Source organism: Pan paniscus, chromosome 1 (assembly GCF_029289425.2).
Source record: "Pan paniscus chromosome 1, NHGRI_mPanPan1-v2.0_pri, whole genome shotgun sequence".
In the NCBI taxonomy this organism is placed as follows: domain Eukaryota; kingdom Metazoa; phylum Chordata; class Mammalia; order Primates; family Hominidae; genus Pan; species Pan paniscus.
Window position 1 is genome coordinate 224,594,424 of NC_073249.2, and position 25,521 is coordinate 224,619,944.

General features: G+C 61.9%; 1 protein-coding gene across 5 annotated transcripts in view; it reads right to left on the reverse strand.

Annotated features, from left to right (window-relative positions):
* Positions 1-25,521, reverse strand: part of TP73 (tumor protein p73) — a 79,690-nt gene that overhangs the window by 17,112 nt on the left and 37,057 nt on the right. For 4 of the 5 annotated variants that reach the window (XM_055098991.2, XM_034953766.3, XM_055098986.2 and 1 more), the window contains exon 4: positions 8,753-8,995. In XM_055098991.2, the coding sequence (XP_054954966.1) occupies positions 8,753-8,995 (243 nt within the window). Of the gene's footprint in view, positions 1-8,752; positions 8,996-24,497; positions 24,741-25,521 lie in introns of those variants that run through there. The other variant, XM_008970755.5, reaches the window with a different exon arrangement.

Sequence of the window (25,521 nt, forward strand, 5' to 3'; positions counted from 1 at the left end):
ATGAGAGGCCCAAGCAAGCTTCAGAATGCCTGTGAGGCCACAGCCAGTGCCAGGCCCAGCGCTGTCCAAGAAAAGAGGCTGCTGTGAAAGAGCTCCTGGCTGGGGGGCTGCAGGGGACAGATGTGTCTGCTGGCACCCCCATGCTGGCCAGCCAGGGCTCCCAGGCCAGGAGCTCTATGGAGGATGAACCAGAGGCAGAAACATCCTCTGCAGATGCCAAGCGATCCTCAGCCCTGACGGAGGCCTGCTAGAGCCCCAGAGGCTGTGGACGAGAAACTGCTCACTGGGGAGGGCAGGCCAGGGGCAAGTGGGAACCCTGAGGAGCTGGGCAGCCTGCCCCACCACGACCTTGAGCCATGTCCTAAACAGGTGAGCAGGAGCCACACGGGGGACTCTCACGGCCTGGAAGTGCAGCTCCCTAGGAGACACTGAGTGCACCCAGACCACAGGAGCTGGGGCCTGCTCGGTCCTCGTCCCATGCACGGCTGCCTCCAGGGATCTCCATCCTGGGCTATGATCGGGGTAGGGGAGGGAAGCAGGTATGTGCTGAGCCCAGGATAGACTCGGTGGCTTTGTCTCCAGTGCATAGTGAAGGCCCAGGGGTCCAGTAGGAGACGAGGGCCACAGGCAGAGGGGGTAAGAGGGGCCTAGTGTTGGGGGAGGCTGCGAGGCAGCGTTTGCCCAAGGTGTCTGCCTCTGTTGGTGTGGAGACCTGGGGAGACAGTGAGTGCTGTCCACCTGCCAGGGAATGGGGCACCTGGGTCCACCCTCATGGCCACATCCACTGCCCACTGGTGCCTGCCCTGCGCGGGGCCCTCACCTGACCTTGGCCCTGGGAGGTCAGGCACTGTCACTCCGTTTAGTGACCCAAACCTGCCTGCTAAGCTGGGGTGGACCAGCACCCAGACCAGAGCTGTCTGACCCCCAAGCTCCATCTCCCAGCCCTTTGTCACTGCTGGGCTTGACTTGGGTCCTGGGGCCTGGAGTCGGGGTCTAGGCAGAGACCCGCCCTAAGCACCCCTGGGTTCCAGGAAGACGGCACTGCAGAGGCGTCACCCCTGGGTTCCAGGAAGACTGGGCACTGCAGAGGCGTCACCCTGGGTTCCAGGAAGACTGGGCACTGCAGAGGTGTCAGACCCGCCTCAAGCACCCCTGGGTTCCAGGAAGACTGGGCACTGCAGAGGCGTCACCCCTGGGTTCCAGGAAGACGGTACTACAGAGGTGTCAGGTGGGACATGGGCTTCTTACCCCGTGGCCGGGCTTACGCCCCTCAGGGGTAAGGGGAACAACAGCCAGGGGCCTCACCTGCCCTGGTCCTGCTGGGGATGGGTCTCCATGGACAATAGAGACTGAGACTCACACAGACTGCCTTGTGTCTGGCTGGGATTGGGTGGCCCAGCCTGGACAGCTCCAGCCTCTGCTTTGCTGCCGAGATGCTGTGTGAGGAGCTCAGGGCCCAGTCCCCACCCGGTCGCCGCTGTCCTAATTCACTGAGACCGCGTGCGGGTGCCTGGTGGCTGCTACTCTCACTGTCACTCTGCCCAAGCCCGGGAAGGAATGAGCTGCCCAGGCAGGGCGAGGAACTCCATCTGCTCTTATTCCAGGACCCAGGTACCCCATCTGGGGCCTTGGGGACAGAGGGGGTGGCAGGGCAGTGCCCTGGGTCCACAGAGACAAAAGCTGGGGCTTGCAGAGGGCCCCGGAATGCCCACCAGCAGCTGCCCCTCCGCTCTGAAGACACGGAGTGTTCAAAGCACCACACTCAGCCTCTGCCCTGGGCCGGGACCAAGCGCAGGGTCCTCTGCCCGTAACTTGCTTTTTGACAGCGCCAGCTGGAGGGCCCGTGCCAGTAGCCTGGCCTCTCCTCCGGCCTCTGGCAAGGACCTAGCTAGCGGGGCTGTGGGCCAGGCCCTGGAGCTGTCCCACAAGGGGCTCAGCAGGCTGGCAACAGGCCTGCTCTGCTCACTGCAGAGAGGGCCCCTTGACTCCTGGGGAGGAAGCCCCCACCTTCCTTGCCCCCACCATCCTCACCCCCACCCTGACTGGTGGCTTTGAGGAGAAGGCAGGATTAACCCAGCCTTTTGAGGCCCGGCTTTGTCAGCTGTGGGGATTGGAAGGGTGCCCCAGGGTCAGTGGGTGCCCTCTGCTCACAGGACAGTCCCGGAGTCTCTGGCCACAGCTTCCTGGGACAGCCTTGGGGGCTGGAACTGGCAGCAGCTGGAGGTGGCCGGGGACAGCGGAGGGAGGGGAGTAAGCTGTGGACATGGTGGGGTGGTCCCTCTTCAGCTTTTAAGGTAACAGTTGGCTAGAATCTAGGTTTTTGCTAAACTTTGTAAATCTTCAGTGAAATGCCTGGGGGAAGGAGAATTTTGGCCTCCGAATCTCTGACCCCTGCAGAGAGTGGTGTCTCCCCAACGCCAGGTGCAAGGAGCTGGGTGCCTCGCTCCAGTGGCATGGCTGGGGGAGGGGTGGGTTTGCAACCCTTGGGGTGGCTCTGGGCTTTAGGTAATCCCCCTGTGCGGTTTCCCCATGGGCTCTTTCTGCCTCACTGAAGCCTGGAGTGCTGTTACCTTCTCCAAAAGGGTCTTTCTGCCCTAAAATGCCCTGTTCCGCTCACGGCCTCTGCAGCCCCATCGTAACCCCTGGCTGTGGACACCAGCCTCAGCCGCCACGTAATCTCTGAGCCTCACACTGTCCGCCTGGAGTGCAGAGAAGATGCTTTTCTTTCCAGCCGGGACACCCTGGAATTGTCTGTCCCCCCTCTTCCTGAGGCTTCTCGGAAAAGGGACAGAAGGTCTGGAGATCGCTCAGGGCCTTCTCTACCCAGAGACAGGGGCTGGGCCTCCAGGGTCCGGGTCTCCAGGGTCCGTGGCTTCAGCTTTTGGAATCTCAGAAAATCCCAGAAGTGACCACTGGCCTGGGGTGGCAGAAACCCACCAGACCGGGAAGCAAAACTAACTCACTGCCCAGCTGAGCCCCCCACCTTGCCCCGAGTCCCACGTGGCCCAAGGTCCGGGTCACCTACGACCGCATCTTGGCGTCAGCACTGGGTCCAGGAGAAGCCGGGGATGGCCCTCCCCTGCGGGCCTCTCTTTCCCCCTGTCAACGGGAGTTAGTGGCAGTGAGGCCAGGCCTGGGGGGGTGAAGGCAGAGGGGGCAGGGAGGCACCAGGAGAGGCCGGTCCCCAAGCCCAGCTGCCTGGCTTCTCGCCCGTGAGGCTCGCCAGCCTCGGAGCACTCCAGTGATAAAGCGTTCTTGAGGGATTTTCCTTTGTCAACAAAACCAAGCAGTGAAAGCAGACAGGGACAGCTCTCCACCCCCAGTCCCAGTTTGATTCACTGGCAAACAGCAGTGGAAGGCTCATGGGGGCCAAGGTACAGCCTGGGCTCCCCCCACACCCCACTCGGTCCAAGGCTTTCTCCCCTAGGGACAGGCAGGTCCCTCTGAGGCGTCAGCACCTCCTTATCATTGGTTCCCCTGGGGGCCCCGAGGGTCACAGGGACCTGCCCCACAGAGCTGGAAGCAGAGGGTGGGGCAGGGGGCAGGGGCTGCTCGTGGGGACCTGTCCAGGGACCTGTAGGGGCCGGGGTGGGGCACCACACGGGCTGCAAGGGCAAGGTTAGGGGTCTGGCTGCTGGGGCCAGGCCCGGCTCTGCCCTCTGCTGACAGGTGACCCTGGTGTGCACTCTGGGAGCCTCAGTTTCCTCATCTGTAAAATGGGGAGTGTGGGAGGCCCTGCACATAGGGGCAATGCTGCTGCCAACGCTACTAATCAGACTTGCTGGGTCCACAGGGCTGTCCCCAAATTGGAAAGAAGTCCTAGAAAATAGATGATTCTTCCTAAAACGTAAATTGGATCATGCCTCTCCCCCAACAGTCTCATGCCTATGGAAGGGAATCCTGTCCCCCAAGGGGTTCTCCCTCCTGTCTCCTCCAAGAACCAGGCAGTGTGGGGTGGGATAGCAGGACCCGGGGTCTCAGAGCTGGGGCCTCCCCAGCCTCACTTGGGGCCTCCAAGGCTAAGTTCTGTGACCTCCAGGGCCCAAGAGTGAGTTCCTCTGGCTGCTCCAGAAAGTGAAGAGAGAAGAGCCAACCCCGGCTTGGGCCACGAGCCCCGAGGCGCTGACCACAGCCAGAGCAGGCCTGCTGGAAGCTCCGTCCCTGCCGCAGATCCGCACCGCATGATATCAGCAATTGCTGCAATTTCGCCCTAAGTACTCTTGTTTCCCCTAATAATCCACGTTTCATCTCCACAATAAACATTGTTAGAACTCTTCCCTCAGCTTTACGCACATATAATTGCTTCTGGTGCCAGTAAAAGGTATTAATTCCACTCATGCATTCCATAAACTTTTAGGATAACGCAATTGATACCACGATCGTGTTGGGACACCTCCGCTATTATTCTCCTGCTTGCAAGCCTCCGAGGCGCTGGGAAGGTTGCTCCAGACCCATTAGTGTTGACTCAGCCTCATTCTCCCCAGGAATCCCATGCAGAGCCTTTGTGCTTCCCTGGCCGTCCTTCCATATGTCCCTCCTGGACGGGGGGGCTTTCCTACCCGTGGAGCCAGCTCTCCCCTAAGACAAACATGGGTGCACACGCTCGCGCACGCACACACACACACACACACGCTCGCGCACACACACACGCTGAGTCTGAGAGCAGCTGGAGGGCACTCAGGGGGCTGTGTCCGGGCCATCTTTCTGTCTGGAGGAATGCTGGGGCAGCTGGCCATCGCACCTGTGTGTGTGTCCTCACCATCCTGCCATGGCAGCCTGCCTCGTGGGCTGTGGGTGGTGTCACTCAGCATGCCCTGAGGTGCCCACAGATGCTGTGCTGGGCCAGGGCTTCCAACCCCACACTGCCTTCTTGCCTGACCTCAGAGCCCCGTCCCCAAACTTCCCAAACACCAAGGACAGCCACCTTCCCTGATGAGGCTGAGCTGGGGGCAGAACGGCTGAGCCGGGGTGTCACAGCACCCGATGCCCATCGCGTTGGGCTGTTCTGACAGCTAGAGGAACTCCTGTTCATTCTCTGCCCCGAGGGCCTCCTGGAACCAGCTGTCCACACCACTGCCAACCCGCAGGGCTCCCAGGACAGGAGTGGCCAGCAGGGCTCAGAGGCCAGGTCATGCATGCCCTGCAGAGAGCTCTGCCCACGCTCTGAGCCCACACTGTCCCACAGAGGGTGTTGAACTGGGAGAAGGGCACTGGTGTCACCATCAGCACTGCACTCAGGGCTCACGTGTGTGGAGCGCTCCCCAGGTACCCTGCCCTGACCTAAGAAGTCCCAAGAGCCAGCTCCTTTGTCCCCACCATGGCTGGCAGGCCATACCTCTCTTTGCAGGTGAGGATGCCAGGGCAGAGGGGCGAAGCAGAAGGTGCTCACGGGCAGCTCTGGGATTGGGACCCCAGCAGACACCAGCTCCACCCCTCTCACCATGCAGGGTCCCTCTCACCAAATGCTGGCCTTGCCCTGTCACTGGTCACTGGTTACACTCTCGTGGCTAAACACAAATCCTTCCTCTGGCTGCTTGGTTACCCACGACTCGCCTCCTCCTCCTCCTGGGTTTCCATGGGGTGGGAGCTACTAGAACCCTGGGCAGTGATGGGGGGAGGCCTGTGCATGTACACGCATGCCTGTGTGTTTACATGTGTCTGCGTGTGCATAAGGTACTTGTGTATCCACGTGTGTGCATGCATGTGGGAGGGTGCTGTGTCTGTGTGTGTGCACATGCGTGTGTATGCACACATATGCACAGACCTGTGAACCGCAGCCTCCAGACCCCTCAGTGCCCAAGGAGATCTGAGGTCTGAGGGAAGCTGCTCAGGACAGATGGACCCCCCCCCCCGGGGCTGGGGAGACCCACCGTGGGCCTCAGCAAAGCAGAGGTCAAAGACCCCATTAGCAGCTGTGGTCACTTGGGGGCTGGTGAGGGTGTTTTTCCTGATCGGGGAGAAAGGAGGGCGGCAGCCAATGTGGACTTGTACTTGAGAAAAATATGAATTATCTATCAGTTACCAGCCGGCTGGCATGCCGGGAGCCCCAGGAGTCACGGCGCAGAGGCCGGACGCAAGCACAGGCAGCAGGGCTGGGCAGCACCCGCATGGTGGGACCCCAGAGCTGGGAGCAAGCGGGCTGCCCGGCGGCCCCGTTCCGCACTGTGAGCCGACCACTTGCCTGCCCCTCCCTGGGCAAGGAAAGAAGCCCTGGTGGAGGGGGTTCTGGCCCCAGAGAGCTGAGGTGCCAAAAATCTCATTATCAATGTTTGTCCCACCTCCACCCCCTGGATCCACAGGGCTTCGGAGGAGGAGCCCTGGGTGCAGGCGACAGCATTTTCCTCCCCAGTTCGCGCCCCCCCACCCCCCCCCGCCCCAGCATCCACAGAGCCCAGCAGGGAGGGAGCGAGGAGGTGTCACTGCTCCTCTGCTGGGCACCAGGCACAGCTTTCCCCTCCCGCTGGTGCAGCTGACCAGCCCATCCCACAGGGCAAGGCCACCCCGTCCTGCAGGACAAGGCAGTTGAGACAAAACCATGAAGTCCCTTGAACCTGATGCCACACACCTGGCAGGGGGTGGGGGTGGCAGACACCCCAGTTGGGGGAAGCCAGCCAGAGAGGGGGTTGCTCCTGTCCTTCCATGAGGATCAGCTCAGACCACATGCAGTGCATTCCAAGCATGGTGAAGACCCCATCAGCATCCTCAGACCATGGGAGGAAGGGAGGCAGAGCTCCCACAAGCTGCCTGCCAGGACTCCAGGGAGACACTCTCCAGAAACCACCAGCATCATAAACCCCAGGGCAGGAGGTCAGTGTCCTTAGAGGGGAGAGAGTGGACTTAGGCAACAAGCCTGAGTGTGGGAGAGAAGCAGTGGTGAGGCTCCTGCTGCTGGAGGTGTGCAGGTGAGGATGCCTTGGGGCTTTCTGACCTGGCTTCAGACCTCCAAGTGGGGTGGAAGGATAGGCCTGGTCCCCCTTGCCCCACAGGCAGGTGCAGCTGCCGCGGAACCACTCATTTGGGAGGCCCAGGCCAGCACACCACCACCACAATTAAGACAACGCATGGGCCTCCTGCTGCGAGCTAAGCACCGTGCTGGCCACAGCCCTGGCACGGTCTTCCCATCCTTATCTCCATCGTGCAGTAAGGTGCGTGGAGGAGTAATTTCCAAATGGAGAAAACGGGGTGTTAGCACTGGGGTCGGCATTGCCTGCCAGATGGAGGCGGGAGGCCCTGGAGGAGGTGCCAGGTCCTCTGCCCCTCAGCCCAACAGCCCACAGAGCCCCTTCCCATCAAGCCCAGGGAGTCCGGGCTGAGCCTTCTCTTAGCCCAGAGCCAGCAGTTGGGGGAGCCCGTGGCTGGAGTGAGAATCAGAAACAACCGCAGGTGGGGGCGGGCGGGGCCTGGAACCCAGACCCCAGACCAGCCCGGCAGGACTGTCCGGCTACCTGCAGAGCCTGACAGGCCACCTTAGGCTCCGCCCTGCCCCTCGGCCCTCCAGGAGCGTGGGAAAACCGCAGCTATGGCCAGCAGGGCAGTGGGACCCGATTCTTAAAGCGGAAAAACCTGAGGGGCCCCTTGCTCAGCACTCCCGACAGGGGGTGGGAATGCAGCCGCCCTGCATGGACTTCAGGGGGCCAGCACTGAGCTGTGCCCGGGGAGGCGGGGCCTCGTGGGGGAGGGGACGCTGCCCAGTGGGCCGGACCAACATGTGTCCCATAGAGCCACTCCTGCAGCCACGGCCTGGGTGCCCAGGCAGGGCTCACTTGCCCCCTCCTCGGTGCAGGAGGGGAGACCCGGAGGGGTCTTGGGGCTGCTTTTCCCGCCCAGCCCCTGCGTGCCCTCCACTCCTGGCTGGGGTCACGCAGCCTTCACCTTGCCCCTCCTGACAGACCCCGTCCCCTGAAGCTGTCTGGGCAGGGCAGCTGAGTGGTTAGGAATACAGATGCAGAGGTGGCTGCCCCCACTTACTATGAGCAGAACTCTGGGTGAACCACTTCCCTCCCCGAGCCTCAGCCTCCTTGGCTGTAAAAGGGGAGCAGTGATGGAGTCAGCCCTGTGCGTTGTTGGTGGGTGCAAGAGTTAGCTCAACTCAAAGCCCTGAGCATGGTGCCTGGCTCGAGGAGACTGGCCTTGTGCACAGGTGATGTTATCAGAGTTAGCAAGATCCCCACCGTGGGCCAGTCTGTCCCCAGGGGCACCGCGGTGAGGACCTGAGCCCTTGGCACGGTGGTTCCACCCCATCTCCTTGGTGCATGCCAATTCCTGGAAATGACACTCCAGAGACAGTGCCAGCAAAGCCCAAATCCACCCGCCCGCAGATGCGTCTCGCTGCGTGGAGGAGGCAGGTTCTGCAGACCCTAGGGCTGTGGGCCTGTCTCGGACAGACGACTCTTGGCAGCAGAGCCCGCGCCTCTGTCCAGGACAGGATTTCAAACCAAAGATCCCACCTGAGCATGGGGAAGCCGCTGGCCAGTCTTGGCAGAGATCTCACCAGCAGGGCCAAGTCCGTCCCCTCTGCGGCCCTTTGGAGGCTGACTGGCTCTGGCCACTCACGTCTAGAGGGGTGGGCACACCCAGACTGCCCGGCCCTGAGGCCCGCCTCCTGCCCGATGCTCCTCCTGGCCCGGGCCAGGTGGGAACCCCGAGCAGACAGTGGGGCGAGCTCAGACCTCTTGAGGTGCGGGGAACGCAGCCACCTCCTCTCCAGCCCGCAGCCCGCAGCCCGCAGCCCTCAGGGACTAGGGGAACTCACCGTCCAGGTGGCTGACTTGGCCGTGCTGGACTGCTGGAAAGTGACCTCGAAGTGGTGGGGGCCGGGGTAGTCGGTGTTGGAGGGGATGACAGGCGCCGGCGACATGGTGTCGAAGGTGGAGCTGGGCTGTGCGTAGGGCGAGTGGGTGGGCACGCTGGCGGCGTGCTCTGGGGTGTAGGGACTGGCCGAGGCCGCGCGGCTGCTCATCTGGTCCATGGTGCTGCTCAGCAGATTGAACTGGGCCTGGCGCGGGAAAGGGGAGGAGGGAGGGGGAAACACACACAGTCAGTCGTCCTGTCCCGTCTAGGAGGTGTCCTGTTACAGGAGCCTTAAAGGGCCAGCGGCTCCAGTCATCCCAAATATTTCCCCGGGTCTCTCCCCCATCCCAACAGGCCACTACTTGCATTGGGATAAACTGACATATTCACCTCGCCCTCCCCTCCATCAGCCTCCCGGTGCCAGGGTTTCTGGGGATCCACCCAGCCGTTGATGAGGCGGAATAGACTCTCTGCACACCTGGAGGGGAGGCGTCGGGTGGGGGAGGCTCCCAGGCCCTGATGCCCACACGGGCTTCACTGCACCCTCCGGGCGGCATCGGGGTCTGGACCTCACAGCTCAAAGTGGGGAGATCCAGCCCCAGGGAGCCAGGCAGTGGGGGAGGTGGGCTGGGCACAAGTGGGCCCTGAGTGCAGGGTGCACACACCTGGGCTTGGGTGCGTGGGTGCCCCTGAGGTGCTGGAGACCAGATCCGGGCTCTCACTAGGTCTGGCCCTCTAGGTGGTGGGATAAGGTGGGACTGCTATTCAATGGCTGAGCCCAATTTTCCCAGTTGGGCGGCCTCGTCTCTTGGTGAACGGCCTCACCCCGACTGGAAAGGCCGCTCCACGCTCAGGGGCCGGCAAAGCCTCACCCCTGCTGCCCCCTGGCCCGGGGTTCTCTTGCTAGGCCCCTACCCGCAGCTCCCCCGCCAGGACCACACACCAAGGAATAGGAACCCCTGTGGGTGTGTCCCCTGCGCCACCCTCTGTGGGGCCCCGGGACCCCAGCATGGATCAGCGTCTGCCAGGAGCTTAAGGGAGGCCCCAGCTGAGGGAGGGGGTGCTGGTCCGGCCTCGATGTCTCAGATCCAGGGCAGGGCAGACCTCACTTGGTGGGCTGCCGAGGAAGACCCTCCTTCCAAATCCAGAGGCGGGTGCTGGAGGAAGACTGCACATGTATAAACAGCGCTTTCCCTGCGACCCCCGAGGCTCAACGCAAACAAACGCCTTTACCCCCCTCTCCCTGGGCCTGCAGTGGGCACCGTGATTGTCCCTATTACCCCTCTCCCCGGGCCTGTGGCGGGCACCGTGATTGTCCCTATTACCCCTCTCCCCAGGCCTGCGGCGGGCACCGTGATTGTCCCCATTTTACAGGTGAGGAAACTGAGCTATGGGGCTGGGGAAACGATTGACCCCAGTGATCTAGCGGCCACAGCAGACGGCACAAAGGTCACCGGCAGTCAGCAAGGTGCAGGCTGAGACCCCCAGACCGTGAACTGGGATTGCAGGGCAGGAAGGGGCAGAGCCAGGCGGAGGCGGGCGGGGCGGGGGGCAGTCATTCTGCCCTGTGTCCCTCTTTAGAGAAGCTGTGGTGTGCTGTGAGCACACTCTTCCCTCCCACCAGCCTGCCCCCTCCAATCCAAAACACAAAACGTGCACTGCCCGCACACGAGGGTGCAGGGGCCTCGCCAGGACTCCCAGGCTCAGCCCCTTCCTGCACCTCAGCCTTCTCCATCAGAGGTGGTTGGGTTTAGTGACCCAGAGGCCCTCGGCTCTGCAGGTCCTAGGACACACATCCACTGAGGTCCCTGACGAGGGCCGCATCCCCCGGCCCCTCCAGCATCCGATGGAGAAGGACGCCAGGCAAGTCCAGAGTTTGCGTCCTCTCTGAGTCCTCTACTGAGTCCTCCACTGAGTGCCGTCTGACGTGGAGGCAGCTCAGCCTGGGATGCCGGAGGGGCAGGAGGCAGGGGACTGCTGCTCACCAGAGCCATCACCACTGTTCCCAGGGCCACCAAAGGCCAGGCAGGCCCTCTCCCTGTGTGCTCCAGCCCAGGACAGCCAACAGCCCCAGCAGGCCTGAGCCGTCAGGGGCGACCCGTGCCCTGGCTCCACTGCAAGGGTCTTGGCACGAGGCCTCGGCTGAAGCTGCCATCATCTGGCACCATTAAGCTGGCTGTGAGCTGTCAACCTGGGGAGCCCACCCACCAGTGGAACGGGGACCCCCTGCAGCACGGGCCCTGCCCACCTCTCCGGCACCACTGCAGCCTCCTTCCTGGTCTGTCGCACTCCCCACAACCTTCCTAACTTCCTGCACCACAGGTCCTTCCCAGGAGCCCAGGGTTCACTGAATGGCAAATGGATAAAGAAACAGTGTGTCTGTACAGTGGCTTCTTCCTCGGCCATAAGACAGAAGGAAGCTCCCACACGCTGCCACGTGGATAAGCCATGGTGCCAGCTTAAAAACGTCACGGGGGGACGCCCGTAATCCCAGCATTCTGGGGGGCAGAGGCGGGAGGATCTCTTGAGCCCAGGAATCTGAGACGGCAGAGAGCCAAGATCACGCCACTGCCCTCCAGCCTGGGAGACAGGGCAAGACTTTGTCTCAAAAAACGAAACAAAATATAACATCCCAGGGAAGGGTGACCCTTGCCTCTCCTGGCTCCTGGGCTATTGTGAGGGGGTCTGGGGAAGCAGCCACTGGCCCCCTCAGAGAAAGATGTAGAAAGGCTACTCCTGCTCCTCCTGGTGTCTGGTTGGGTGTCACCCTGGGCACCGGCGAGCTGCCAGTAGGCTTCTGGCACAGAGGATGGACCCCTGCCTCAGCTACACACATGGGAGGTTGGGTGATGGTGGGGGTGACAAGGGGCAGTGCCAGGCTCTGGTCACACAGCCCAGGCCCCGCCCCAGAGTCCCCGGCTCCCAGACTCCTCACCAAGGCCCAAGAGGCCTCTGAGGTGTCTGAGACCTGCTTACGACCACGGGCCCAGGCCCTGCCTGGAAGCCTGCACTTGTGGTCTCCACAGGACCCTTCACCAGCCCTGTCCGGGCTCAGAGGTCACTGTTCCGAGGGGTCAGCCCTGGCCACACGGGCAGGAGCAGCGCCCAGGCCTCAGGTATTCTCTTTTGTCACCCGGTTTGAGCATCTTTCTAGCCATTCTCCTGAAGGGTAGGCTCACATGTCCCCCATGGCTTCTGTCTCCCCTACTCGACTGTGAACCCACGAGGACCCTGGATATGGTGGCCACTGGCCACACAGGGTGGGGGTGTGTGAAATGTGGATGGACCTGAGCCCCGTGTGTGAGCGCACCCCGATTCCAAGGGCTCAGGACCACGGAAAGAATGGAAAACACCTCACTCACCATTTCCTACTGATTACAGGCTGAAACGATCACAGTTACGGGTGAATACAGGAAATAATTAAATGACTTCTGCAGCTCTTTTCCACCTTTTTGAATGCGGCTACTAGAAAAAGCAGAATTACACACGCGGCTCGGAGCCGACACCCTCAGTCCGTGCTCCTATTACAGCGTGGCTGCTTGAAAGGCTCGCTGAACAAGCGAGCTGGCAGAACAAACGAACAAGCGAATGCAGGACGGCTCCCCCAGTCCAGCTGCCCAGGAGTGAGTGTGGGACAGGAGCCAGCTCCTCCCATCACCGGGTACCGGGTGCCAGCCTGCCCACCCTCCCCTCTCCGTGGTGCCCTCTCTCTTCCAGGTGACCAGCGGTGGCCTTCCTGGAAAGGTCTTCCCTGTTTTGGGCCCTGGGATGGCCTCAGGGATGCACGACTTCCCCATTCCTGACTCATTTGAGTCCCCCGGGCAAGAACATCCCGGGGCTCACGGGCTGCCCAGCTGAGGCTTCTCAGGTCAGGATGACAGGCAAGGGCAGGCTCCAGGGTCCCCCTGCCCGACTCCCATCCCTGCTCCATCCCTGAGAACAGGACAGCCAGTGGGGCAAAAAGCCCACGCCTCCCTTGTTTGGGAGAAGCAGGACGCAGACCCACGACAACGTGTTTCATATTTTAACTTGTCCACATTCTTGAATGATCTGAGGAAGGTGCCAAGGAATTAGTCATTGAGGCAAGAGGAGAAGAACTGATAGGATCTCTGCGCCTAGCACAGCCCAGCGGGAGTGAGCCAGGCCCTTGCGGCAGGCGGCCACACGCGGGAATCCTAATTAGTGGATAAGTGTCCGGACAGCAGGCCTGAAGCCCTCTCGGTGCCGTCCTCTGTGGCCCAGGGCCCCAGGCAGGCTCCCTTAGCAGGCCTTCCTCGGGCAGGGCCCCGATGTCGGCCTCTCCCTCTGGTCCCCTCTCATCCTCAGGCTCAGTGACACGGGGTGGGGGCCTCTGAAGCCCCCTCCTCCCCAGGGTTACTGGGCCTGTCCTCTGCCCAGGGGACGCTGTCCTCTCCTCCTGCTTCCAGGGGACCTCTCTCCCTGCACGCTGGCCCTGCCTGTGGTCACCGCCCCTGTCGCACCCCCAGTGGGTGGCACAGGCTTTGCAGCTGCAGTTTTGAATGCAGCTGGGAACGCAGCATCTGGGAAGTGTAGGGGGCTTTCTGGGTCTCTGACCTCCCCCTTAGGCCTCCCCAGGCATCCTCCACAAGCCCCTCCACCTGGCTCGGGGGACTCTGGTCTTTCCTTTCGCTTCCTGCCTGGCGGCAAGGAGCTTTCCCTGGGGCCTGGCTCCTGCTCGGGGTCAAGCTGCTGAAACAGGGAACCCTGAACCTAACACAGGCCTGCACAGGGGCCTGGGGTCTCCCACAACCAGAGGGCCCCCGGAAGCCACGGGGAGGAACCCGGGCACAACCAGGACTTTTTTGGTTTGTTTTGCTTTCAACAAGAGCTCACAAGATAGTGGGCTAATTAGGACACGCCCGGCCCGCGGCGGCCACAAGTGCCTACATGTGTGTGCAGGGCTCCTGGGCCTGACCCAAGGAGTGCGCGGGAGCCAGAGAGCCAGCGGGTGGCCTTCCCGCCAGCCTCCAGGCCGCGGACGCACCAGGTCCTGCTGGGGCCCCAGGGCCTTGTTGCGGGGCAGGAGTGCTCTGCCAGGGGAAATACTGCAGCCCCCACGCACCCACCCAGGAGGCCTCATCTCTCCTCCCTGCAGATGGGTTGGGGACCTCCCTGGGTGCACCTGTGCTGGAGATTAGCTCTGGGCTGGGGGCTGGGGGCTGGGGGCTGGGGTGTGGGCAGCAGGCAGTGGTAAATGGGGCTACTCTCTCGCCTTGGCCAGTCACAGGTATCAATACAGTTCCCAGACCTCACTGGTTTGATCCACCCATGCCCCTGGGGTGGCAGCAGGCCAGTGACCTTGCTCCAAAATGAGGGGTCAGAGACTGAGAGGCCACCCAGTAGCTGGGCCCCCTCCAGGAGGGCTGTGGAGGGTCCCGCCTGCCCCCTGGCCTGCCTGTCTGAGAGCAGAGAGGAGCAGCGTGGGGGAGGCCAGAGCTCAGCCCAGCCCTGAAGCCCCATCCCACTGGCTGGACACCCCAATCCAAGCCCCAGCATCTACCGTCGGCCAAGCTGGGGACAGTGATGGCTGAGGTCTGGGGGTTCCCACCAGGTGGGCAGGAAGTGGTGGCCAGGGCTGCCCATCCCAGAACAGCAGGTTCTTCTGGGTCTACTGATGCCCCCACGCCACCATCCTGGGAACCAGGCCTCTCTGCCCATCCAGGAGAGGGGCAGGAGAGACCTCCCAGGGACCTGGGGGGCCAAGCAGGGCTCTGAGGTCAGGAGTCCTGGGGCCAAGTCTCATCGCTCCACCTCCCTAGGTCTTCGTTTTCTCATCTGCAGAGTGGGGATGAAATCAACATGTACTGGCCAGGCGTGGTGGCTCATGCCTGTCATCCCAGCAATTTGGGAGGACGAGGCAGGCGGATCACCTGAGGTCCGGAGTTCAAGACTGGCCTAGCCAATATGGTGAAACCCCGTCTCTACTAAAACTACAAAAACAAATTAGCTGGGCGTGGTGGTGGGCACCTGTAATCCCAGCTACTTGGGAGGATGAGCAAGGAGAATTGCTTGAACCCGGGAGGCAGAGGTTGCAGTGAGCTGAGATCACGCCACAGCACTCCAGCCTGGGTGACAGAGCAAGACTCTGTCTCGAGAAAAACCAAAAAAGAAATCAACGTGGACTTCGTAGGATGGTTGTGGGGATCAAGAGGGTCCAGAAGTATGGTAACCTGAGACTTCATCGGAAGCGACTCTCGCCCGGGAGCCCCCCTGGAACCAATGTCCAGGAAGCTCCCATGCACGAGGCATGACCTCCACGCCTTGGCACAAAAACCCAGCCAGGAGGAACGACGGCTGGGCAGGCTCCGCCGAGGAACAGGGACGGGAATCCAGATTCACTACTCAGAGGACAGTCGCTAAGCCCTGGGCACAGGGACGGATGGGGAAGAGCAGGTGCTCTCGGGGGCAGGTGCTCACAGGGGTCGGGGTCTCTCCTGTTCCCCGAGGTGTCCAGATAGCCAGTACCGACAGGACGCTCAGAAACTCTTGGTTGGATGAAACAGACCCTGAAATCCACGCGGGCCATCCAACTGGGGGAAGTGGCCACGGTGTGCCACCGCCCGCCATATCGGCCACAGCCCCAAGCCCAGACAGTGCCCAGGGTCCAGGCTGCCTTTCTCAGAATGTGGAGGGCGGGGACAGCCCCTTGAAAGACTCTTTGTCCTCACCGGCCAGGAGCTGGAGGGGAGCTGGGCCCCATCATCACCCTCCCGCCGCATGGGTTCTGTCCTATTTCAGATTAAGTTGGATTTTGTGGTTTTGTTAAAAGATTCCCATTGCACCTGTTGACTGTTTAAAATGTGTAAATCGTCTCAAGTGACTTTTTTTTTTTTTTGAGACGAAGTCTCACTGTGTCGCCCAGGCTGGAGTGCAGTGGTGGGATCTCGGCTCACTGCAACTTCCACCTCCTGGGTTCAAGCGATTATCTTGCCTCAGCCTCCCCAGTAGCTGGGATTACAGACGCTAACTTTTGTATTTTTAGTAGAGATGGGGGTTTCACCACGTTGGCCAGGCTGGTCTCGAACTCCTGACCTCAGGTGATCTGCCCACCTCAGCCTCCCAAAGTGCTGGGATTACAGGCGTGGGGCATTTGAGTGATTTTTTTTACAAGTAGATGGGAAATAAATCTTTTTCAAGTTTGTGTCCCTGTTCCCCCCTAGTCCGCTCCTCTCGCTTCCCGGTATCCACAGTGCCTTTTATCAGAGCCTAGGATATTTAAGACACAATGCAAAGCAAGGCATGGGAGGTCACAACCGTGCCATCGGATGACAGGGGACAGATGTGGTACTGTCCAGAACGGAACGTATTTTTTAGTGGAAATGACAACAGAGAAACCTGCCAGCAAAATTCACAATGACTCTGGCCACATCTCCAAAGGCCATGGTTTCGGCTGACTCCTCCAGCGGAGGAGATGTGGGGCGGGGAAGGCACCTCCAGCCTGGTCCCTGCATTGGGCCTGGCAGGGGTGGTGGGGAGGGCGGGGCACAAATGCTCATTCGGAAACCTTTGTCTCCACAAGTGCAGAGGCTCGAAAGACGGAGCTCCTGCCCCGTAGACAGCAATAACAGCTTCCCGAGGGACCCCATCCTTGGGAGCTGAGGCCAGGACAGCTCCCAAGGATGGGGCTGCTTCCTGGGGCCCTGGGCTTGGTGGAGATCAGGAGACTGGGGCCCGAGCCCACGGTCTGGCCGTGCAGTCCCCCTTCTCTTGGAAACAGAGATTCCTCTGATCCTAATCACTTAGGATCCGAGTCAGAGAGGGAGGCACGTGAAAAAGCGTAGTAGGGACGTCAGCTGAAATCCTGACGCCCCGCTGGCCCCTCCCCAGCTCCACCTCCGCCTCCCTCGCTCCTGTCACCTCTCCAGCTCCTGCCCCCGCCCGAGCATCCCTGCTCCCCGCCCGGCATTTATCCCGCACTCTCGTTCATTCTGTTCAACTAGGACAGGAACCGGGAGCTCCAGACGGGGCAGAGACATGCTCTTCTTCATCCACCACTGGCAGCCATGGCATGGTGCATGGTGTGCCCGTGACAGACGTTTCCAGAAGGCAGCATGTTTGAGGGCTGGAGTCTGGCATCGGGGTCTGCCTGGAGTCTCCTGAGGGCTCAGCTGGCCTCCCTCTGGCCTCCTGGCCTTCTCCCTCCAGCCTGGACAGGGGCTCTGAGCTGTGACCCCAGCTCTTATAGAACAAGGAGGTCCGTGTCCTCGTTCCCTGGAGAATATTGAGACCAGACTGTTGTGGTTTTTTGAGAGTATGCCGCTCCTCAAACTCCCTGATCTCTCGCGGGCATGTCTGAACTTGGGCCCCAACCTCGCCCAGGGGTGAGTGACTGACAAGCAGCCTGGGCTTCGGAGGAAGAGAGCCCATCCCACCGGGGCAAGACCTCCGTCCTGCTGGTGCTTCCCACAGCATCTCCCGGAGCCCGTGATTAAACGAATGGAAATGCCAACAAGATTCGACATGCGGCTGGGGGGAAGCCTCCCTCTCCCGACAATGTGCACACAGCACCCTCTGCTCTCACCCACAGCACCCTGTGCTCTCACCCACAGCACCCTCTGCTCTCACCCGGGGCTGAGGCGAGGCCTTGCCCAATCCCGTGCCAGGGCCATGTGGAACTTTCCACACCTCACACCGGAGAAACGCGCCCCCAGAAGCCCCGCACGGCTGCCCAGACGTGTGTCTGCAGGACTGCGAGGCCCAGGGCCACCGCTGCTATCCTGCCTGCACCTGCCTGCAGCGGCTGAGCCCGTCTGCAGCACCCACTCTGTGTTTAGCACCACATGGGGGCCTTGCAGACGCGTGTCCCTCCACACTCCCAGGTGACTTCAGATGACTCCAGGATAGCCTGGTGCCCCCCGGGCCTCCACGGACCCACATTTGAGCCGCCCACTGTGGCCTGCTGCAAGGGCCTCGCCCCACCCTCTCCTCAACCCTCACTGCCTTCCACCTGCTAACCGCCCCGGAGTCCACTCACGGTGCCGCCCCCTCCTCCCCCAGACCCTTCTCCACGTCCCTCAGCTTCTGCCCCCTGCCTCCCGGATCCCGCTCAAAGCCCACCTCCCCTGAGAGGCCTCCTCCAGAGGCCTGGCCCACCAGCCCCTCCCTTCCAGGTCATGGCGAGGGGCAGCCTGGACCCTGAGTGTCTGCGGGAGGCCCCAGTGGGGTATCCAGGCTGTATCCCCATCAGGCCCTGTGCTGCTGCCTATGAGAGGCAGGTGGCCAACAGGATGCACAGACTTTATTTAACCACCTGGAAATGGGCTGGTCCAGGCCCTCCCACCCAGAATGCCGAGTGCCCGGGAAGACAAGGGGGAAGGCACAGCTCACACACGCTTCTCTCCCCTCTCCGAACCCTGCTGCCAGCACCCCAGAGCCCAACCCAGGTGTCAGCCCTGACATCCTGTGTCCTTGCACACATGCCCCTGCCCATCTGTCTGCCCATCCATTCACCTGTCCTGCAGATGTGAATCAGGTGCCACCTGTAACAGCCTCCTGCTGTGCTGGAGACACTGACGGGTGCTTAGCAGGGCTTCCTGGACACCTTCCAGCACACATTAGTGGCTGAGCCGAGAATGGGTGGCTGAGCCGAGAACCTGAATTATGACAAGTGCAGTGCAGGGTACAGGGAGGGGGAGGCAGTCACGGGGCGTGCCACCTCCGATGGCCCTCGGTGATAAGCGGACATTGGAGCAGGAGCCCAAGGTGGAGAAGGCGGTCCAGAACGGCTGTGGGGGGCCATGGAGGCAGAGGGCAGAGGCCCCAGAGCCAGAGAGACAGCAGCATGCTTGCTCAGGAATCGCCCAGCCCCGCTCTGCCTGTCCCCTCCCCAGTTAGTGGGCTCAGGAGTGACGGATGGTCCCGCCCAGTGCACTGGCCTTGGTCAGCTCCTGCAAAGGCAGGTCTCCTCTTCACACCCATTTCCTAGGCTTGACATCCTAGCACCCTCCCAGGTGCAGGAAGATGGCAGCCGGCACGAGACACGACCCTGGCCCTCCATGCTGACGACAGTAAACAAACCAGCCAGCAAGCGTGCAGGGGCTTGGGATCAAAAGTGGTCTCAGAAACACGGAGCCAGGCACAGGGGCCACGGCTGGTGTCCAGGCAAGGACGGGCTCGGGAAAAGGTGAAGGTGGGCCTGTAGGAAGGGAAAGATCTACCCCAGGTATTGGGTGGGCCTGGGGGTGTTTCCAGGCTGGGGACCAGCAGGGCAGAGAGCCTGCAGCCAGAGGAAGGGCCGAGGGCCCGTGCAGGGAGAGACGGAGCCCAGGGGGATAGCGGGAGAGGTGGTCGGAGCTGAGCAGAGACGCCCGGGGCTGCAAAGCGCTCCCTCTGGCTCCGGTGTTGAGAACACAGGGCGGGCGTCAGCAAAGGCAGCAATTGTGAGATGTATCTGAGCAGCGGGTGCGAGGTAGGCCGCGGGTGCGAGGTAGGCCGCGCAGGGGCCCCAGGCACATTTGCAGGCAGGATTCACAGGACCTCAGGCATGGAGAGTGCCTCCAGGGCTCTGGCCTGAGCAACTGGGAGAGTGGATTTCCTGCTGGCTGAGACGCCGCACCATCCCCTCTCAGGGGAAGATAAGTTTAGTTTGGGTTTAGCAAGTTGAGGTCCTATTAGGCTGGTGACTGGGGGGAGGTCCAATGGGGGACAGAACGAAGGAGACAGAAATAGCAGCTGGCCGAGGGTGGCAGGGGGGCCGGAGGCGGGCGTGCACTAGGCACAGCGGGCAGGCGAGTGGGGTGGCTCCTCTGATCCCTGGATCTCCAGTTAGGACAACTGGTCCCTCCCCTGGCCCCACATGGCCTGAGCCCCACCGCTGCTCGGGGTCTTTCATGACACAAGGCCTGGAGAGGATGCTGAGGGCTCCCTTGGCCATGCTCAGCAGTCCCATGAGCCATTCCCAGTTGGGCCCTGCCCTCTCCAAACCGTGGGAACTCAGCAGCCTCTAGGTTGCCAAGCCCCAGTCCCTTTTCTGTTCTCTCAGCCAGCCTCTCGTGCCTCCTGGCCTCCCAGGCTGCCCCTCTGCATCTCCCCCTCTGCTTGGTGTCTCAGATGTCGTAGTGCCCAGTGCTCAGCTCCAGCCGCTGTCTCTCCCTGCCTCCGTGCAGATCCTCCAGAGCCCTGACTGTAAGTGCCCATGTGCAGGACTCCCTAGAGGTCGTCTCCACAGCCTGCCTGCCCACACCAGCAACTGAGTGTCCACATGGCCGCTCCTGCCAGTGTGGCCCCGACTCCCTACCCACCTCACATCCGGACCCTGCCGGCCTTTCCTGCCTTGGGGAGCAGCAGAGCCTCCTGCAAGGCTGCAAATGGAACCTCAGCATCTTTCTGGAATCCTCCCCTGCTCTTCCTCTAAGGTCACCTTCAAACTCCACCCTACGCCTGACCACCACCCACCACCTCCTCTGATGCACACAGGCCTGAGCCACCAGGTGGCCACACTTCTCAGGCCCCAGGACCACTGGAAACCCCTCCCTCATGGGGCTTTGGGAACTGCTCGCTCGTTGTCCTCCTCCCTGCATGCGGCTCCTTCTCAGCTATGCAATGGCTGCCGGGCATCTCCAACACAGCCACGGCTGACCGCGGCGTTTTCACCCCTGCCCTGCTGCAGTTCTACCAATCTCAGGGCAGAAAACTTGGGGTCCCCCCCACCCCTCCCCTCATATCCAGCCCATCAGCAAATCTTGCCCAGAATCCCACGGTGTGGTACCACCTGGCCGGCGGGGCTGCCCCATTCCCTGGATCGTCCCAGCCTGCAGGCGGCTCCTGGCCTCGGCCCTGCCCCCCTGTGGTCTATCCCCAGCACTGCAGCCGGGAGCCCTCCCAGAACGTCTGCCACCTGCGTCCCTTGGTTCCGTAGCCCCACGTACAGAGTAGGTGCCTAGTAACTGCAGCTTGCTGCACTGATTGGCTTCCCCCCGCCCCAGGGCCCTGTCCTGGAGGCCCATCCCGCCCAGAGGTTTCACTTTATGCAGGAACAGAGTGGACACTGGCTCCATGGGGCGCACGGGAGTGGGGGTGTCCAAAGCTCCAGACCCGTCCGTGCTGCTCCTCGGCACAGGGGTGACCACGTTCCCGCAACGCATGGATGCCCACCATGCGGAGGGGCAGGGTGGGAACAGGCCAGGCCCAAGGGTGCACAGCCCAGGCCCTGCGGCAAGACAGGCTCGAGCCCCTCCATAGAGAGGGTGCAGGAGAGCTAGGGGTGTCTCCCATCACCCTGGCTAACCTCCTGAGACCCTAAAGCTGAAGAACAGCGGCCCCAGGAGGAAGTGGGGGGCAAGGGGCCATGAACTGGACATCTGGGAAGTCAGGGAGACTCCCAGGTGTTGGTAGACAGCACCCAGCTCCGACGTCTCCAGCGCTCAGCCTCTTCTAGGGGGGCCCCACTCATCCAGCCATCGGCTCCTTCCTTGCTACAGGCAGAAGTGGGTAATGTCTCTGTGTCCACCTCGGGGTTGGGCATTGATCAACCCCAGTCCGTGGCAGCCGCAGACTCAGAACGTGGCCTTGTTTGGCCAGAGCCACCACAGGATTATCCAGTGCCCCATGCGGAAGGACAGTGTGGGAAGCAAGTGAAGAGCATGGCTGGGATTGCGGGAGGAGGGGCTGAGGCTGCATGGCTGGGATTGAGGGAGGAGGGGCTGAGGCTGCATGGGTGGGATTGCGGGAGGAGGGGGCTGAGGCTGCATGGGTGGGATTGTGGGAGGAGGGGGCTGAGGCTGCATGTGGGATTGCGGAAGGAGGAGGCTGAGGCTGCATGGCTGGGATTGCGGGAGGAGGGGCTGAGGCTGCGTGGCTGGGATTGCAGGAGGAGGGGCTGAAGATGCATGGGTGGGATTGCGGGAGGAGGGGCTGAGGCTGCATGGGTGGGATTGCGGGAGGAGGGGGCTGAGGCTGCATGGCTGGGATTGTGGGAGGAGGGGCTGAGGCTGCATGGCTGGGATTGTGGGAGGAAGGGGCTGAGGCGGCAGCTCTCCAGGCCAGGCCTCCCTGCGTCCCCATCTGCAGCAAGTAGCCAGTGGCTCCCATTGGGCCCCACAGCCGAGCAGCTACGGTGAACACCGTCCTGATCATAGAGGAGACTGAGGCTCAGAGAGCGGTGTCACTGCCCAAAGACTCAGCTGGCAGATGCCAGAGAGACAGACTCCAAGCCCACACCTGGAACCTGTGCCAGGCTGGGGGCAATTGGCAGGCCCAGCTGGGGGCTCAGACAGTGTCCTGCAACCCAGAGGCCTCTTCCCAGGGCCAGGCTGGCCCAGCGGGCTCCAGAGCAGCCACTGTACTTTGATGGGAATAACCAGGGCCTCACAAAGCCACCAACTCCAATACAACTCTATTCGCTCACTTTGGGTTTAAAACCCTTTGGGCCGAATACCACTTTCTCTCTCAAAACACATTCCTGCAGTAAGATGAGGTCATGAATACTCTCTCTGGCACAGAAACAGGGAAACTGAGTCACCACTCAGCCCATTAGGATGGCCCAGCCTAGCCCACCTCCCCCCGAGAGGGAAGAGGTGCTGGAGACATGGCTGGCTCTGGGCACTGCCTCCACCTGCTCCTGGCACTCAGCCTAACACACAAAACGTGCCCAGTTAACACTTGCTGATGGGACGAATGAACGAACAAATGAACAAACGAAGCACAGTAATCCTTGGTGTAAAAAGAAACAGTGATGGCACAGCTGGCCATTGCTGACGCCCAGGGCACCGGGCAGCAGCAGCCGAGTGGACACCAGCAGCTCCTGCAGGCAGTGAGGGTCTGCAGGCCAGGGCAGCAGGGCTCCACCTCCCCACCCCTCCCGGGAATGGCGTCTGCGCGACCACATACTGAACCTTGGTGGAGTCCCCCGAGAGGGTGAGTCACATGGTGACATCTGCTCCATTCAAGGGAAGAGATTGTACTAGAGTCCCCCAGGTCCCCAGGCTTCTCGGCTGGCCAGGCAGCAACACTGGCCTCTCCACCCGAGGCTTCTGGATCCACCTTGGGTTCCAGGCGGTCCAGCAGCCGGGAGATAGCCCCTCCCAGCTCACACACCTCCTGGGAGAGTCTGGGGGTACAAGGCAGCCCCCCAGGAGCCCCAGGCCTGCTGTGCGTTTCTAATAGCAACGTGTTGGTGGATACATGTATCAATGCACAAGTGGGTGACAGCCAGACAAGGGAGAGAGGGATACCCCATGCCTGATGTAGCCATTCCACGCTCTGGGCTACAGTCCCAGCACTGGGTTTCAGATAAAAAGATCACGCAGGCGTGTGGAGAGGCCATGGTGCCGCCAGACTCGCGTGCATGGACCCAGCATCTGGGCAGGCTGTGGGGCTGGGTCACCCACACCCTCACCCACCCTCTGGGCCACACACACACACTGCCTCTCTTCTCAAAGCCTTGCCTGGGAACACACAGCCACAGGCACAGACATCCATGTACCCATTGCAACACACACACAGACACACGTGAGCACCTACCCACCCAAATCACACAATCACACCTACAGTACCAATCTGCTCACACGTACACACACCACAACACACAGGCAAACACGTGTACACACACACACCAGCCTGTACACACACCCATAACACACACACACACCTGCACATATCCTCGCCTGCGTATTGCATGCACATCCACGCTTAGACACACACATGCACGCACACCAATACCCACCCGCCACATGCACATTGATGTGCACGCTCACACACATCGCTGTCACACACACCCTGGTCACACTGCCTGGGGAGCCCACGGCTCCAAAGGCCTCCGTCCCCAGATCTTTGGGCCTCTACATCCCAGTGCCAGCAGAGCTTGGGGGCACTTGGACTCTGCCTATCTGCCTGCTGCCCCCTGCCCATGGCTGAGTTTCCCGTGTGGCACAGGTACCCATGGTCCCAGCTGTCTGCTTCCCTGGGAGGAGGAACGGCCCCACGTGGAGCAGCTGTGCCGAGCCTTCCACCTTCTCAATTAGCAGCTGGTGCCTGCCTGGCCCCCAGGGACCTGGCAAGTCTGGAAGTGAGGCCAGGTCCCCAGGGCTCAGGCTGCAGGGGCCAACCACAAGCTGCAGACCCTTCCTTCCCCTCTACCAAGCCAGCAGCCCACTGCAGGGGGCGGGTGGCGCAAGAGGCCTCAAGCCCAGTTTGCCACAGGTCCTGGCCCTGGAGCTCAGACCCACACCGAGAAGAGCCCGTGGGACTGACAAGAAGCACCGTGTGCCACTGCTGTCAAATGAGCAAATTCCCTGGTGAGGGCGGGGGCAGCTTCACACCCAAGCCCAGGAGCAAAGATGACTTCTAGGGTGCACTGAGCTCCTGGCAGCTGGGGCAGGGCAGGGCAGCTCGGAAACTCTGAGCCTGGACCAAGCCGCCAGCCCCAAAGCCAAGGAGCATCAGAGACCCCCGAGCACGAGGCAGAAACACCAGCAGCCCCATCGGCATGGACCCGGCCTCCTCTCCCTGGCTGCGGGTCCCTGCCCAGCAGGTGGGCACAGGCTGTTGGAGCCCGAATCTGCTTGCCTCCATGCCTGGGACCTGCCTCTAGCCCCTCAATGCCTCCCTTCCTACCTCTGCTCACCCCAACTGGCAGCAGACTCTGGGCCAGGAAGGCAGGCAGAAGGATGCCCCTCTGAACCCTACACCGCAGCAAAATCCCCCGCAAAGTCCTCGAAGAGCTCCTATGAATGGCGCGTCACACCTACCGTGGCGAGGTGCCGTGCGGGGTCACCGACGTACAGCATGGTAGGCGCCAGGGGGTCTGCACACGCCAGGGAACTGGTGTCCCGTGGGACGAGGCATGGATCTGGGCAGCCCGAGGGGAAGGGTCACGGTCGTGGCCGCCCGGCAGCGTGGACCGAGCGGGAGAGGCTCTGCAGCTAGTGAGGCAGGAGCCGAGGATGCTCGGGAACATGCGGGCCGTTTGTTGGCATTTTCGCTTTTCCCATCTCCCTTAGTTCTGTCAACTGGCTGAATCCAACAACAAAACCCGCGGCCCACCCCTTTATTCCTCATGAGTATTCATCCAAGTCCGGGGCAGGCCTCAGCTTGCCCGGTGATGTGTTGGACCGCACCAAGGAGGCTGCGCGGGGAGGGCGGGGACGCCGGTCAGCGCCGGCTCCATAATTAAACCCACCAGGGCTCCTTCCGAGATGCTGCCTGCCTGGGGAAGGCTCGGGGGGCCCCAGGCCCTCACCCCGTAAAGCAGTCTCTGTTCCCAGGCATGAGGGCTGAGCCCCGGCCCTGGAGATCGTGGTACGCAAGGCTGGGCCACCCCAAGGGGGAGAGATGGTGTCGTCTCCCTTGGCACCCAGGTGGGGCGCACCTGCCCCCTGCGCGGGGAACTCGGTGGTCCGCCAGGACCAGTCCAAGGGCTGCATGGAGAGGAGGGGCTCACAGGAGGTTCGACCCTAAACCCCCGAGGGAGACGGGCGACGGGAGTGAGCAGCTCTTGTGGGGCCTGCCTTCCACTGCCTGCCCAAAGCAGGGGTGAGTCCAAGAGCCCAGAGCCGTGCGTTTGGAGCCCACCCTGGCACTGGCCAAGCCCCCAGGAAACAGGGACAAGCCACTGTTGCCAAAGAACAGCCCGGCGGTGGGGCCCACTGCAGGCGTGGACGGCCTTGGCACAGCCAGGGAGGGGCTCTGCAGTGGTGCCCCGCACCCGCCTAGTGGGGCCTTTGAGGTGACTGCCACTCCCTGTTGGGCCGTCTGAATTTCCATTGTATTTCA